Raw genomic sequence first — 17,463 nt, 5'->3', positions numbered from 1 at the left:
ATCAATGACAAATTAAAAGAAGAACTTCAACAATACTTTGTAATGTAAAACACTTTTTTAATGTGCACCACACAGTTTAGTGAGAGGTGACAAATTCACTACTTAAATGGTGGAGTAAGTACTCTGTCCAATATAAATGTAATGGATTTTGCATTTAGACAAAGCTTAAATAGAAGACACTTAGGGTACACATGGCTTCATATGTAACGATGAACCATATTTGGATCAATCTGCATGTGGTGAAATGAGGAGTTCTTACAGCTTTGGCTGTGGTTAAGAAAAGAACATTAAATAGAAGCACAAGAAAACACAGTAAGTATCAGATGTGGTTGGTTTAAATTGTTTGTTTAGATGTTGCAGTTGTGCAGCCACCCCAGTTGTTAGAGATGCAGCAGTCCTGACCTGCAGGTGATGAACCATGTTTGAGCCTGATCCTGGGGGCCTTTTAATAAACACAATAAATGGCATCTATGGGAAATAACTAGTGCAGAGAGCATGGACCCAGTTTATTTAGTATTTCATATCTATGTGTAGGTGCTGTGGCTGCATCCAGGACACAGTCTGTGGGGTCTGATACCATCCGTCCCCAGAACGAATCTGTTGTTTTGGGTGAGTGATCAACATCCACGCGTGCACCGGGATCTGACCGCTCGGGCCCCCCTCTCCGCGGTGGTACAGCCCACAGGCGAGCCTCAGACTCTGCACAGCCTCTCTGCTCATTCACTCCACGACGATCCTCTCGCTCCGTGGACGCATCGGTGAGGAGGGAAGAAGAGGGCAGCGTTCACACTTGAAATTCGCCCCGTCACCATCCAGGTCGGTCCGTCCAGCTCGCCGGAGACATGGAGGGAGTGAGCAGCAACAGGAGCATGTCTTACAGTAGATGGAGTTACGACAGGTAAGCGAGCTTCCCCCCCCCCCGTACAGCTGCAGATGTGGTGCATGTTTTCATCTGAGGGGACACTGCGTTGCGTTTTATTGGATATTGTCATGGTAGGCCGGTGTTGTAAAGGTGAGAAGTCCTCAGCGCAATTAGTTGACAGGTGCAGCGGATTTGGAAACGACAAGGTGCGATGTGACGCGCGATTGTTGCTTCTTTCTGCGTCTCATCTCCATCCTTCCAGCTGGGCACCTGCTGAATATTGTTAACGCATATTCATCTGTTTCTCGCTGTAGTGACGCTGTTTATTTACTGTGAAGCTCTTGAATTGAAAATCATCTGCACAATGGCAGGAGAAGCTGTGCGCACAAAGACAAAGTGCTTCAATCTCAGAACTGGACTCAGTAGCCAGGAAGTTGGCCTGAGAGCTGACTGTGATCCGGACCACACAATTTGGAACAAATTCAAATAGGCTTGTGGAGGAAGAACACAGTGAACACAGATGAGAAGAGTACCCTGTAGAGTCATGTTGATCTTTAGCTTTTTTCAAAAAACTGAATTTAAAATATGAGCAAGTGGTGCATATGAGAACATGGTTAAAAGGCTTCTCACCCAGTGAGGTCATGCTGATGTTTTTTGGTCATCTTTGATATATTTTCTTTCATATTCCTTGTCATCAGTTGTTTTTGGTCATTACTTGTGTCTTGTGGTAATTTTCCATATTTCAAATGAACTATGTTACTTTAAATTAATAAATATTAACACTCACTTTATGACACATTTGTGTTTCATAAATAACTTTTGTAAATGACAACAACACAATGTTCGTTTTGTGTGAATGATGCCATCAGCATAATGTCAGACATAAGTGTGCGTGAGTCAGTCAGTGAACAGTCATGGCGAGTGAAAATGGAGGCAGCACACTGTAAACGTGTTCAACTATACATAATTACATTAACAGTTACATATAAGTTTGGGGGGATTTAACAAATGCACGTGTGATGAACTTGACACACTCGTGGTAGAACACACACTAATTGGAAATTCACAAAACTATTTTGAATAACAATAAAGTCTACAGCCCAGTAAAGTTCTGTGAACTAAGGCTTCGCTCGGAGACTATAACTGATACTCTGAATCTGTGTTTGAACATCCCAGGAGACTGGTGTCATCGCCAGCGGTCTCATCGCTTCTAGAGATTTCTCACATCGCTGTGAAATAATGTTTATTCTGTGCAACCAGTTATGAGCTGCAAGAAAGAAGTGTCAGAACTTATACATTAAGGGAGAAGTATTGTTTATTTTTTGCAGCAAGATCACATAGTGTTCCTCCAGAAAACCATTAGCTTTTTTATTTTATGTTTTAGTGCTACTTGATTTATCTGCAGCCTTTCACACAGTTAACCACCAGATCCTCCTTTACACACTTTCTGATTTGGGCATCACTGGCCTGGCTTAAGTTCACTTGTCTTGAGGTACCTTTAAGGTACATTGGCAGTGACAGGATTCTAACTCTCACTGCCTCTCCACTGGCGTGCCGCAGGGCTCAGTTCTTGGTCCTCTGCTCTTTTCCATCTATATTACATTCCATCATCCAGTTGCATGGTTTTTCCTGTCTTTGTTATGCTGATGACTCACAGCTCTTTCTATCATTTCCACTGGATAACTCCACTGTCTCACTACGGATCTCTGCATGCCTCACCAGCATCGCTGCTTGAATGAGGGAGAAGCATCTTCAGCTCAATCTCTCCAAGACAGAAGTTCTTGTCCTCCCAGCCAGAACTTTAATAAAATACAACATCAACATCAACATAGGGTCTATAGTGATTGATCCAATTGATATTATTTATGATCAACTGATCAACCTCTCCTCTGTTTCAAGGGCATGCAGATTTGCCCTTTTGAACATCACAAATACCACCCCCTACCTTTCAGATTATACAGCACAGCTCATTGTGTAGGATCTGGCTATTGTAATGTCTTGCTAACAGGGTTACCAGTATGCACTATCAAACCCTTCCAGATGATCCAAAATGAAGCAGTACGCCTTACTTTTAATCGGCCAAAAAGGACATGTTACACCACTTTTCAGATCTCTGCACTGGCTTCCTGTAGCTGCCCGCATCAGGTTCAAAACCCTGACCCTTACCTACAAAGTGGTGAACTCAACAGCACTGGTTTACTTGAGCTCTCTCATCCAGGTCTACAATCCCTTTCACTCACTGCACTTTGCAGTGAGTGAAAGGGACTGCACTTTGCAGTGAGTGAAACAACAACAACAAACAACTGAAACAGATCCATTAACCATTAGCTGCATGTGGTATAACCCATCTTTTCAGTTTGTATGATAGTTCAGCAGAAGGAGTTTATTCGCCAAGTTTTATTTAGTATTTTGGAAAACTCTTCAATGTCAATTACAGTTGATAGTTAGAAAAATCTAGCGCCATTGGTTGTATTAAACATTGACCATAAAACTGTAGGGCTTCAAAAACACAGTATGTATGAAAGTACAGTACGTATCTGTGATTTTGACTAAACATATCATCATTTCATTTACAACATCAGATCAGTGTGTTTTACATTAGGAAAATAATTGATGAGTCATTTTGCTCCCAGCTGATAATTGCTGATAAACCAATAACTGGTCACAGCCTTGTTCAACCCCCTTTCTAAAATACTGAAAATACTAAATACTTGTTTTTTGCTGTTTTCTGTTTATGTGAAAAAACACATAATGAGGATAATGTTCAGGAAACATATTATCCTCAAATGCTGCTGCGGTTTGGAAACTGGTGTTGTTGTACTTGTGTGTTTTTGCATAAATCATAATTTATAGTGTAGCCTATTTGTACTTTGACATACAAATCACATTGTGTCCTGGTTCCCATTCTGCAAACACTGTAAACACTGTGTATTAGAGGTGGAGGGTCAAGGTGGCCTGACAAGATAAAGTTCATTTATTGACAATTTCCGGTCCTTTATTTTTTGACCTGATCATGTATTGAAAGGGACCTGACTCATCTCTAGTCAAACATTTTTTACTGCTGTTTATATTATTTAAGTCTTTTCGTACCTAACATGTCTCTATTTCACTTAGATTGTGAATAATATTAATTATATTCCACAGAGTTTGTATTTTCCTATGATTTGTAAATATTTTTAGATAAAAAAAAATAGATGATCTCACCTGTAGTTTCACACAAAAACTCTATTGATGCACTACTATTGATGTAAGTCTGGAGTTTTTCAAGCAGCATTTGGCAGCATAAACCATATATAAAAGAACATCTTTTGTTAAAGTGTTATTTTGCTTTGGTCGTTCATGCATGCAAAACTGTCATTTTTGTAGAGCTGTCACAACTTCTGAAGACAAGCAGCACAAAGTGACAATGTGCGGTTCTTTCATAGGGCATTTTATTGTGTTATACTCAAATAACACTAATAATAAATACTGAGCATAAATTTGGCCTCAGATTAGCTCAGGCAGGTTGATCTCAGGTGTACTTGTGTCTGTTCAGCTTGCGATGCAGGTGTGAATTGGTCACAGCAGGAGCTGTTAACAGTCAGTACTGACAGTGTGTCTATGCCCTCTCTGTTGCTTATCGAAGCTGTAACTGTTAAAAAAAGATCACATTTCTGCATATTATTATTTAAAAACCGAGTCTAGTTTCACATTTGCAGAGTCCCTCCTCCACAATTGCATTTCCACCGGATGTCAGCCTCATAGCACGTCATGCACACTCAGTGCTGCAAGCTCTTGAGGTGGGAATAACATCATGTGAGTGGACACCATCCTTGGTGCCTTTAAAGATGAGTCACAGAAGAACGAGGTAACTTGGTTGGAAATGTGAGACACCAAAGAATGATGCTGAGATTGATTCATTATTCTTTATTCAAGAAGACAGTTATGTGAAGTAGAACAGAAACTAAATGTTACTAGTCTCTGAAAACATCTTGCAGTTTACACGGAGAGGAGAAGCTGGACGTGGTTAGCACAGGGTGTCTAGGTATTTTGCTCTGAACCAATGATGAAAGATAAACTGACAGAAGCATCTTTGTTACTCGTGGAGGAAACATTTTATTCACTGTTTATTACAATACTGCAAAATTCATTATGCAAAATTTATTGAGTAAGCTTGAGATTTCTCCTCTAGACCTTTGCAGTAAATGGGGCCTGTACCTTCAAGCTTTGTCTTTTGACTTGGCAGTTTTAAAGCCCTTTTCAATTATTCAGACTCAGTGTACTGTCTGAAAGCAAGATGTGAATAAGGAGCAGGCAGCAGAAGAATTTGATATTCAAAGTCTACTCTTTTGACTTTACATCTCCATTTTCAGAAATGTGTAGAGTATTATGTTTGATCACAATATCTGCATTTTAGTGGCCTATTCTAATGGAAATGTTGCATATGTTAATACTGCAGAAGATTACGAAGAGGAATGACTCGAGGAAAGCAGGCTTGATGTAGTTCCTTAAATGTCTGCTGTAGTTCAGATTAGCAAATGACAGCTGTGTCCAGTAAGTATCAGAATGGCCAGTCCACCTGCTGTGACAGCCTGTCCACAACCAATTATAGGTTTTAGATGATTTACCCCGAAGCATTGATATAACATTTTATTGTTGTTGATGGCATGCATGTGGAACATTTACCTTTGCAAACTGGTAACATAGATGAAAAATGAAGGTTCCTACCGCTTATAATATCTGGTGATGTGATCTGTCATGTCTTATTCGTCAGAGCTCCAGACTCAGAGCTCAGAAAACCCTTTGCACCATTGCTGTTATAATGCAGTTCATAGCTTAGTCACTGTCCACCTGTTTCTGTAGTAACCACAGACAGAGAAGCTGCATAGCAAACAAAGCTTTGAGCCCTTTGTCTGTACAAGAGAGCTCTTCTTTTTTGCTCGCTAGTAGTTGGCAAATACCTGAATGTATTTGTCACTATTTTCTTGCCCTTGAGCAGGAATTGGTATTTTACACATCACAAATGTCTTCTGCTAATTTGGTGCAAAATAAACACAGTTACTGCCTGATAATAGTAAGCTCTCTCTAAATAACACTTTTATCACACACTGGATTTTGATTAATAATTTATTCAAGTTGAACATTTTCAACCTGATTCATGGGTCAATGGAAATCCAAACTATCGACCCATAGAGCGCTGTATTCCACTGAAAATCAAAATGAAAAATGAAAATCACAGGCTCACTCAAGGTGCTTTAATTTGATCACAGAAACCTAGAAGTGTATATGCCCTCCTGATCGGAGGTGAGTATCCTGGGGCAGCGCCTAGATCTGGATTCGTACATCAGTGATCTCCTGGGCAGTCTGTGGTGGTACTTCAAATGCACTGATACATATTGTATCCCATGGGTGCTCAGTTGGATTTAGGTCAGGGGAACATGAGGACATGTCAGTAGCATTAATATGTTTGTCATCCAGGAACTCCCTACACACTCTGGTCACGAGGCTGAAATTTGTCGTGCACCAGAAGGAACCATGGACCCACTGCACCAGTGTACGACCGACAGTGGCTCTGAGGATTTTATCCTGGTACCTCACAGCAGTCAGGGAACCATTAGCATCAGACCATCACTGACCAGCCACAAAAAATAGTAGATAGATGTTCCAGACTGTGTAACGGAGAGAATGTGGTGCCATGTGCTGTCAGCAAACCATTCCCTTCTTTATTTAGGTCATTATACTGTGATGATATCGTCATATCAGTAAAAACAGTTAAAACCATCCCCTTCTTTGGGCTCGCCTTGCTTTTGCCCCTCTATTGTACCTGTTTTTAGTAAAGTGTCCCTTTTTTGAGCAGTGTCGTTACACAGCTGTGAATGCAGATTCTGTTGTATTATGCCAACCAGGCTGATTAAACAGATTTCAGCTAACAAACTAAAGCCAGAGAAACACAGAAACACAGACTGAGAGAACAGAATACATGATGTGAATAATGATTTATGTCTCATGCCAGATTTGCAGATTATTTTTGCTGTTGTTGCCATTTAACAATGCATCAATTCATTGTGCTAATGTTGGCAGATTGTTTTAGTAACAGCTGTTTTTGAGATGTTGCTTGTTTGATTGGGAAGATCTGTTGTAAACAAATCTAGACAGCATGGATATGGTGGACGGACAGAGGAGAATTCAATGAGTGGAAATTGTATAAGGGAAAGAGGGAAGGACTGTGGGTGATTCAGGATCCACTCAGCTGAAGCTCAAAGAAATTTGAAGTGGAGATCAGTTGGAATTGCTGAGGGTGTCATGGCAGAAAGGCAGCCAGCTTGGCTATAAAACCCTTCTTGTGATGGTAAAAACAAGCATTGTCTGTGGAAAAAGTGAATGCCTCTGTGGTTTTAAGATGCGTTTGCTATTGTGCTGCTGACGAGCAGGAACTGACATCAGGTGAAAAGGTGGAGAACCGTCCTCTCTGACATCCTGGTGTCCTGGCTCTCTGTTGCTGTGGGGGAGTGGTTAGTGTCTGCTGCAGTGGCAATGCTGGAAGCCCATTTCTGAAAGCATAGTTCTGTAAACAGCCTTTGTTGAATCAATTACTTCCAGATTTGTTTGATATCCTGCTCAACCCAACTTCCGTTTGTTTCATTTGTTGCCAAACCACAACACAAATCATCTTAAGGCATTTTACATTATAAGGTAAAGACCTTACAGAATTATATTTTGAGGTGTGGAAAATGTTTAATAGAGCAATACTTGGACTACTTTGGATTCTCTTATTTTGTTCTCCTTCTTGCTGTTTTGGATGAGTGTAATGCAATTTATATGCAGATGACAAAGGACAATCAGCTGCACAGTCGAGAATACAGCCTCTTAAATGTCCTGTAGCGACGCTGGATGATTATCTTTGCTCTGAAGTATTTCAAAGATGATCTTTTGAAGTGTGAGAATGTGTTGGAGATGCAGTTGAAAGGTGTGGAGGTGTTTGAGTATCTGCGAGGTGAAAATAAATGGAAAACAGTTCCTTATTCCTAACATAGAAACATCTTGCACATAAGTTCTTTCTTTTTAAATTTGTACTGGCTGAATCAAAAGATAAAGAGGTATCACCAAATTTAAAGGTAATCTTTTCTGTCAGCGTGGCATTTCTGACCAAATCACATATTCTATTTTAAGACTTGAACGAGCAGCTTCATCAAAGGAATAACATTTCCCCGTTCATAAATCCTAATCACTATACAAGTGGCGTGACAGTGTTTGTAGCTTCCCCACTTTGATGCCTTTGCTGTCTTATTAAAACAGGAGAGGTTGTTGGTTCTCCTTCACATTAAAGTGGATTTGTGTTGAATTACTCTTTCAGCAGCAGGTGTGTCTTTGGAGTCGGAGACGAGAACGACATGACACCCCAGCTGTACTCGTCAGCCATGTAGATGGTTACTCAAAGAAAAATAACATTAGGGAGTGGTTGCAAATAATACAGCATGGTTTCTCTTCACATGAGCAGCATCTTAAATAAAAGAGAAGCGTTTCCCAAACTGAACAAAGCTGCTCAGAGAGAAATACTCCATATTACGCATCACTTTGCTTATATAGTACAGAGCCTACACCAAACAGTTAACAAGCTGATTCTGAAATGTGATGTAAATATGAAGAGACGTCACACAGCAGGAGGTCGGTAGCCAGGAGAGACACAGTTTGACACTCTGGTGTCCCTGTGGACAGCCGGGACCAAGAACTGTCCTTTCTCTTGTTGATGCTCTGTCATTATCTATTATTACTTCATCCTATGTGTAGTCAGCACAAGCAGATCTCCTCCGCCTCCGTTTAAATGTAATGTTTCAAAATGGAATGTCTAATGTTTTAAAAGCTAAAACACATAAAGGTGCCTTTAGGGTCCTGATGAAATTAGGATTTAATTCAAATGAGTCATTCAAATGAGCTAATATAAGAATAAACCACAGTAAATTTTAAGTTAAGTTCAGTTAAAGCCATATTTTGACATGGCCACTAAATGTACTCTTGCTCCTCTATTATTCTTCTCCATCGTCTCCTCAACAGCTCTTTACCACTGGTGGCTGTGAGTAGGATATGCTCCTGGAGCTGGTTGCTATGGTGAAACATCATGGCGTAAAATGAGAAATGGCATTACGTTTTTGAGAAATAAGGTTGTGTGACTGCGTGCACTGTGTGATTATGTATTATATCCCTCTGGCCCTTCATCATATGCAAGAGAATGAACAATGACGTCTAACTGAGTCTGAAATATGATATTGTGGGGTTTTACTGCTTTGTAATGCGTATGATGATGATGATGATTAATTATGTAAAAAATATTTTGATATACTCAGTTCATATAAGAAAAGAAAGCACAGTTATTTTTCTCCTTATTTAAGTTTATTTAATGTTCATATTTATATTATTCCAGGAGGTTTTTACAAGATATCTTCTTCTTTCACAACATTATCTTAGATGGTTTTATTCCAATATGTCACTTTTCATCATAAATGTTTTCTCTGGTAACCAAGACAAACAGGCAGGAGACACTTATCTCCTAGCTGGCACTGAAACATATCTTTTCATGGCACTTTGGTTTCAGTGTCTCCTAATTCTGATGAACTACTGGGATCATGAATCATATTGCTCTGTGATTAATAGATAGCTGGAGGATTACTTCAATCTGTTAAACATGGTGAGAGCAGATGGCCTTCTTAGAGACTTAAACAGGTGCTGTAGTGCCACATAGTTACAACCAGTTTGGAAACATCAAGTATCATTAATTATATATTAATTATTATACACTCTGCCCTTTACGTTTTATCAATATGTCTGGTGTTGTTTACATGCTGAGGTCCTCTGAATCTATGCTATTGACATATACATACATATTATACAAATATAATGTACAGTGTGTTTGTTTGATTCCTTACTGCCATTCAAAGTAAGATAATCTTAATAGTTAAATAATGTCTTAATTAAAAACAGGAACAAACATATTTATAAAGCAAAATGACTCAGCAGAGTCGGGGTGGAAAGTATTTTTTAATGTTGTCTCACATTTAATGAGTTTTAAACTGTATAAACTGAAAACAAAAAAAAAAAAAAAAATCCAGAAATAGGGAACAAACAGAGATTTGTGTCACACACAGGACTTGGTGAGAAAAAAGAGAACATGCAGGCCTATCTGTCTTCAGCTGATCAAAACAGCTTGTTTTTCCTGATGATATTTATACAAGCTCCCAGTATGGAGAATATAGGAAGAACTGTAGGTTTGTTACTTTCGTCGTACCATATTATGCAGGCAGGGCTCAGCAACCACTTTTTAAATGTGCGTTTTAACATGAGAATGCGTTTACTCCTCCCTCCCTGACCGTGTGAAGCTGTGGTTGTGGGGTTTGGGAAGCTGGAAATGCAACACTTGTGCTATTGTACAGCACCTCCATGCGTCCACGAGCCATCATTACACATTTCTGTCACTGTTCAATGAGTCCCCCTGTTGGTAAAGGAAAACAAACACTGCTACTTACTGCAGCAACACGGTGATGTTAACTGTACACCGCAGGCACAACCAGATGTTAATTACCACACACCTACTGCAACTGGCAGGGTGGTAATGCGTTTGTATTTGTGTAGAGTATGTTTTTATCTTGAAGCAGATATTATGCTTAAATAGCTCACCGCTGAGCTTTTAGATGATAATTAGTCGTTGCTGTTGCCATGGTCACGGGAGCGAACCAGCAGAGGAGTGTGTGTCAGAGGAGGCAGCGTGACACACAGAGAAAGACATCAGCCACCGCCTCCTCGCAAAGACGCGCACAAAGTGTTGAACACATTCACAGCGCTCCATCTATCTGGGTGCCATTAGAAAGGTTCATTAAAACTCCTCCATCATCCACAAAATGATCTGAGAGCCACAATGACATGGTCCCTGTCATTCTTCAGGCAATGAAATTAGAATTTGTGTGTGGGTCAATATAACAGTGTCGTTTAAGGCGGAACTCGTCTTCCTTTTTTTAAATTTCATTTTGGCTGATTTTGTTTCCTGCTTCCATCTGATTCATAGCACATAATAACTGAGAGTTTTTCCACACTGGCGATGAGTGTGCGGCACCGCCAAACTAATCTGAGTGCTACAGATGAAACAAAGAAGACTGATAAGTACAGTATGAGCAGAAAGAGTGAGACACATGCATGTTTCCCTCTAAAAATAGACAGACAGGAGGACACTCTGCTGTCTTGTTGTGCGCAGGTTGTTAGGTTCAACATGTGTGCGTCAGTCTGTGTGGGATGTAGTTCTTACCCCTGTTTGAGCCAAGGATTAACCTCTGAAAGGACAAATTATGCTTATGATTATTTTCTATTTAGGGCGTTTTAGTGCCCACACTATGGAAATTTACAACATGCTGTAAACTTCCAACGATCATGAAGTGGAAAACTGAGGTTTACAGTTATATAAATGAAGTCCTTTGTTTTATATTACAAGTACTTCTACTATGAACAAATATTTAACAAAGCTGAGGTCTCGGACGGCTTACAGCACAGCTGGAATCAAACTCCAACTTTAAAAGCTGTAAAATGACACTGTGAAAGGCACCGTTTGGCTGTGCCTGGATCTAAGCGCGTCGGTATATACAGAGAGAGAAAATGTGGCTGATGACTCATCAGTTCACACTGGGTTTTGTGCCTCTTATTCTACTAAGCTGCTTTTTTTGTTTGTTGCCCTTCGATATCTGGTTTCTAAAGAGAAACCCTGTCATAAACACTATTACAGACTCGTGTTATTATCAGGCACTACTTTGTGAGCTTCAGCTTGCAACCAGCATTGTTTTGTCAGCGAATGTCACAGAATGAATTGTTTGAATTGACTGAATACACATTACACCAGGATAACATTTGAATATTATCTCAGATTTAACTACTGTATAATGTTCAATTATTAATTTAACACAAGCAAAAAATGGATGGTGAATGTGTTGCTGAACTCCTCTGATGTTTACAGGGTATTTACAGGTGGTGGTGCTGTGGTATACTGCAAATACATACACACATAAACTACTGGGCTATAGAAAAGAAGGATGCAGAGGAACTTTGGTGTATTGAAGCAGTCCATCTGGTTCCCTCACTGGGACACTGGGACACTGTTTCATCCAGCGTGACATTTCCTAATCCAAATCATGTTTTATGCATGCCCTCTGTTACACAATGAGAAATGTCGTACAGGGATTCCTGTGGATACTAGGACTGTGTACAGTAGGTCTAAGTGTGTGTTTGTTAACATATTTTCTGGAAGACAAACTAACTCGCACACAGCCTTGGTGCACGTGGTCTTTAGTTTTATGTGATACAAAAAGAAGGGACTGAATTCTACATTTAAATTTTCCACAGTTTGTTGTGATCTGAAAAGAGCACGTTGCCCATCAACAGCAGGATTCAATCGATACAGGACACGAGCCAATGCGCGCATTCACTTTTCATTCTTTTCATGCATAAGCTCACACACCCTCTCTGTCTCCGAAGCTGTGAGATTAACTTTTCACTCACACTCACAAACACACACAGTCTCTCTGTTTCTCCCGCTCCCTCTCTCTCTTTAAGATTTACAACTCCCCTTAAAATAAAGATGCCAGTGTTCAAATAAAAAGCCTTCTTGGAGTGGCGTTTTGGTTTCTGCCACCTTCGTTTGGTCTCAAACTGATCTCTTTAAATATTTGTATGAATAGATTTTTAAAGTGTGTTCCACTAAAACAATTATATCCACTGAATTGTAGCTGGAAGTGCTGCTGATTGCAGGAGGCCTCAGTGGGCCCTTTCTGGCTTAAAGTGAGATTTCCTTTCAGTAGTCAGTAGGTTTTCAGATATTGTATTTTGTGGGTTAATTCAGGCTGCTTTTATTGTGAAATTATTAAGCAGTGCGGTAGCCTGGCACCTACAGTATGAATTGAACAATCAAATGTTATCTGATTATGACTCAAGTTGACTGCCAGCAGTAGTTTGAATATGCAATGTAATCACAGCTTTGAACGGGCTCAAAAGAATTTGCAGCTCCCATCCACGGTTTAATTTGGGTTTCCAGACACTTATCTTGGATGACAAGACGGAACAGTAGCTCACTTGCCTTTGCACTTTGTTTCCAGTATGTGCACGTCTAGATCTCAGTTTGTGCACTCCTGTTTTCTATGTTGAACAAATGCTCATGTGGAAATGCAGGGCATTTTGTAGAAGAAGGATTTAGTGTACAGTGAAGTATGTTGAAGCTTCTTAAACCTTTTGTTTCCAATATTAAATTGCACTCGCTCACAAGTTGTTGCACCATCTGTTATCAGTTGTCCTCCATTCATTCCCCTGATACTCAGCAGCTATGTGGATCTATAATTAAACAGATGACGGTTATTAAACACCACCCATCTTCTCAATCCTGATACAGGCAATGCTCATTTAGCTTACACCAGCTTAAAGCTAACAGCATCCCCTGGCTCAACTCAGTCTCTCTGAAGTGCAGCACGCTCTAGTGTGTAATGTGATGTAATGTTGGTCCAGTCAATGACTCACTCAGTTAGCTGTGTCCTAATTGCCTCCTAGTCCATACTTCAAAGCTGAATACGGTACATCTCAAGAGGTGGATGCAGCTTCCTCTTACCTGAATCTGGGGACATGTGGGATACAACTTACATCCCAAACTCACTGCAGGGTGGTTTGTTGTTAGCAGTGCTCTCAGGCAGTCTTTATTTTTGTAATAAGATGGCTTATTAGCCCACTGGTCCAGTAAACCACTAATTGGACAATAAAAAAACAAAGGCTGTGCAAGGTGTAAACTCCACTGTTTGTTCATCTTAGGATCCTGTGAATTGCACAGTATATGTCTGATGTGCAATTGAAAGTCATGATTTCTGTTTGTTTGTTTGTTTTGCTTTACCAGCACCGTGCTACTGTCTATTTTATCCTACAGGGATAAAATGTCCAACTCTACAAGCTGAAGAAAGCTGCACCAGCACAATGAATTTGATCAGGCTCAGGTGGAAGCTGCAATGATGGACAACTCACTTATAAAAGAGGGACAGACCTTCAGGTCTACATACAGAAGACAGTGGCAGGGAACTTTGGAACTTAGGCATCTGTGTGACAGTGTGGGTTTTAGGTCATGCATGCAGGATAACAACGTACACAAATCTCACACAGACACTCATACAAAGGTAAATGTCACTCATAGGTTGGCACGTGTCCTACATGGCTGCTCAGGTGGCTACGTTATTAGAGCTTCGTGGTCTGCAGCTGTGTTTCAGCTAGACAGGCATACACAAGCCAGAGATCCATTTTCACATCAGTGTGTGCCTTCTGTGCCAGAACCATTATTATAATTACTGATACTGCTGACCTCCTGTTACCAGCAATAAAATGCCTCTAGGGAAGCTCTGTACAAATTCTGGACTGGGAAAAATGAAATTAGTCAAGAGGATCTTATCATTTATTGTTTAATGCAGTAATGGATGTAACGCTTTAGGAAAAGCTAGAAAGAAAGCACTCTTCCTCTCTGTTCTGGGTTTGTGCTCACAAAATGATACAAAAGTCGTCCTCCTTTCCAGTTCTAACTTTCCCGCGACCAAAGCCAAACTTCAAAGTTCCCCCTTCGGCATCAAATATTGAGCAGGATGCTGCTACTACACCTGTTCCTCAGTGGAGGGGTTTTTTCCATTTACTTCCACTTTCATCACGCCAGCTGTTACGCAGCACACACCATTAACAACAGAGTGATTTAACTGTTTTATTTATTGACATCTACATTTATCTTACTACCAGTGTTTAGTAGCTTACACCCAGGCAGAGCTGATGCTTGTTGAGCGCTGTTATCAGTTAAACAACTTGGAAGGTACTTGGACAACCTGTCTCCTTAATTGCTGCACTCCTCTACCTGTCAAATACTGTGATCATTGCAGCAAGAATGTTTTATGATGTTTTTCTTCTTTGGTTAGTTATCACAATGGTTTCACTATAGGAAAAAGGCTCAAAAAGAATTGGTCTCTTGCTTTGGCTTACTAACAGTACATTATCTTTTGCTCGGTCTGGATTTGATAGGGAAGATCTGTTTCTTTTTTGTGTTGTGAAATCACGATACTGTAATTTTCAGAAGAAACAGCATCAGAGCTGTGTAGGAGTGACATCTGACTTTACTGCAGATGAGTAACATTCGACTTCTTTGAACAGATCAGAGTAACCAACTTCTTTATTAAATAAATACCAGTATAAAGCCCAAATGTAGCAGGAATTGCTCCTCATATTCGTCCCCGCTCGACTCGTCTGTGACGCGGTGGGTGAAACACTGCAAGCGATCGATCTGCTTGGGATTTTATGAAAGCTGGTTTATTTTACTGGACGTTCTGTCAACACTCTCCCTCTGTTTGAGCCAAAATGAAACATCTTTGTGACCTGACATTTTGGAAAGGCCATACCATTGGAGGACGCAATCAATGTTTCATTATGTTTCCAGTAAAACAGTTGCAGTAGACGCCAATGCTGCCACCTCTAGAGAAGAATAAATACAAGTTCTTGCCATATTTCATGTACACTGTATACATTTTTAGATCTAGCATCCAACTGTTTTCATTTTAGACTAATTGTCAGAGTATGTGTTGTATGTGTATTTGTGGAAAACAGTTTTAAGTAATGAATATTATTTAGAATGAAAACCACAGAAGGCACAAAGAGTCATAGAATAATTAGAATAATTTCTAAGTGTCTAATCAATTATATACATTTATAAAGTAAAAATGGATTAAATTATGAAACAATATGAAATTAAATTCTTTTAAATGTGGGTCATAAATTGTTATTTATCATGTCCAGTGAGTTTGGTTTACTGTATGTTAAGATTTCATTGTTAAAAATGAAACACACATGGTTGATATAGGACTAAAACAAAAATGTCCTTAGTTCACTGCTGTTGCATCTTTTCCTAGTTTATTTTGTCACCAGTGTTTAGGCGTGTAATCAATAATTGAGGGAAGATGCGCGAGTGCCCTTAATAGTGACTCCACTGTTTGACTTGTCTTTGCTTAAATAACAATGTGTGCACTGCTGAATACTGTATAATAATTAGATTGAAATCATATTGGGGGGATGGAGCTTCCATGTAGTACAGATGCATCAGTAATAATTAATGTGTGTGCACTTGAATGCATATGTATTTCTGAATTGTTGTCTTATATCCATGTGAATATAACTCAGAAACTGGTGCATCACATAGATGATGAAATACAGAAAATACAAGTTTTTGCCTGAGGCTGTTGTGCAGGGAGTCAGTAGTTGCTTTCATCTCTACTCACAAGTCATAGATTTTCTTCTCCACATGATTTTTCAGGATTGGTTCAGATTATTTTGCTTTCTTGAAATCAACACATGAATGGCTCAGACACTGAAATATCTGTATGTTGATAGACTTGACATGAATCAAGTCCTTGTAAAGCATCAGTTTTTTTCCTATAGATGGGCTATAGATGGTCTCCTGAATAACCCTGGGAACACAGTGAGTGATGTGTGTTTGTGCTGTGACAGTGAGGGGCGGCAGACTGAGGGCGGAAGCAGATGTGTGTGAGAGAGGTTCAGAGCTGTGGCACTATCACAGGGTGCCCTTTGTCTAGCTGGAGAGAGTGTTGAATTAAAGGCCGTTAACACTAGTCTGCACAGTCATATGCTAATGCTTCTTACTCTGAGCGAATAAATAAATTATCGGTCAGAAAACGCATCTGAGTCCCTGCTTTACATGCTTCATGCAACACGGACAGCGTGCAAGAAAGATGCAGAAAGTGTCTGCGAGGAAAAGAGAGAGAGAGTGTGTGTGGTTGCCTTACAGAGAGGGGGTGGCACTGTTCAGAAATAGCGTAGAGAGAACATCAAAGAGGAAAGACAATAACATTTTTTTCCTTTTTTTGCTTAAGGCTTTGCACTCGATGCTGCCGTCGGTGATGCTGCATGAGAGATAACGAGAGATAGATTGGGAAAAGAGGCGAGAGAGCGAGATTTGGACTGGGAAGAAGCAAGGGAGGGGGGATTTAAAGGGCAAGAAACGGAGGGAGATTTAGATAGAGCCTACAGAGAGAGCGAGGGAAGGGAGCCAGCACAGAGCAGGAGCAGAGGCGGTAGATGGGAGAAGAGAAGAGGAGAGCCATTGACATTGACTGGAAGCATACACATGGAAGAGAAGAAAACGACTATTTCATGTGCTCTGCGTGCATGACTGAGGAGAGCGGCTGTCTGTCTGGGTTGTTAGTCATCCGCTGCCCCACAGCTAGAGGATACACGAAGAAACACAAACAGGCTGTGGATACAGGGTTGTGTGCAGAGGATGAACAGGCGATGTGGGCTCGCTGACTGTGATCACTGTCCTCAGACCCCGTAGCCACTTGTGCTGTTGCAGGCCGTCAGCCTCACAGTTAGGCAGCAGCAGTCAAGAGTGATTGATACAGAATGAGCTCCAAGCACTCCTCCGACTGGATTCCCTACAGGTACTGTACCACATTCCTGAGAACACAGGAAAGGGCACAGTGTTCATCTTTTGAAGCTGTGTGTCTCTGAGCAGGGGTTCTGTTGTGTGACAAGGAGATCACACTGTTAACCGCAGCACTGAATAGGCTCAATAA

At 40.4% G+C, this 17,463-nt stretch overlaps 1 protein-coding gene across 3 annotated transcripts in view; it reads left to right on the top strand.

The window, feature by feature from the left end:
- The first annotated feature begins 752 nt into the window (after window positions 1-752).
- Window positions 753-17,463, top strand: part of tub (TUB bipartite transcription factor) — a 33,616-nt gene continuing 16,905 nt past the window's right edge. For 2 of the 3 annotated variants that reach the window (XM_026378243.2, XM_026378242.2), the window contains exon 1: window positions 753-898. In XM_026378243.2, coding sequence (XP_026234028.1) covers window positions 843-898 — 56 coding nt within the window. In that variant the 5' untranslated portion in view covers window positions 753-842. Of the gene's footprint in view, window positions 899-16,975; window positions 17,329-17,463 lie in introns of those variants that run through there. The other variant, XM_026378244.2, reaches the window with a different exon arrangement.

The sequence above is a fragment of the Anabas testudineus genome, chromosome 3, assembly GCF_900324465.2.
Source record: "Anabas testudineus chromosome 3, fAnaTes1.2, whole genome shotgun sequence".
Lineage (NCBI taxonomy): Eukaryota > Metazoa > Chordata > Actinopteri > Anabantiformes > Anabantidae > Anabas > Anabas testudineus.
This window is presented reverse-complemented; position numbering and strand designations above follow the sequence as displayed.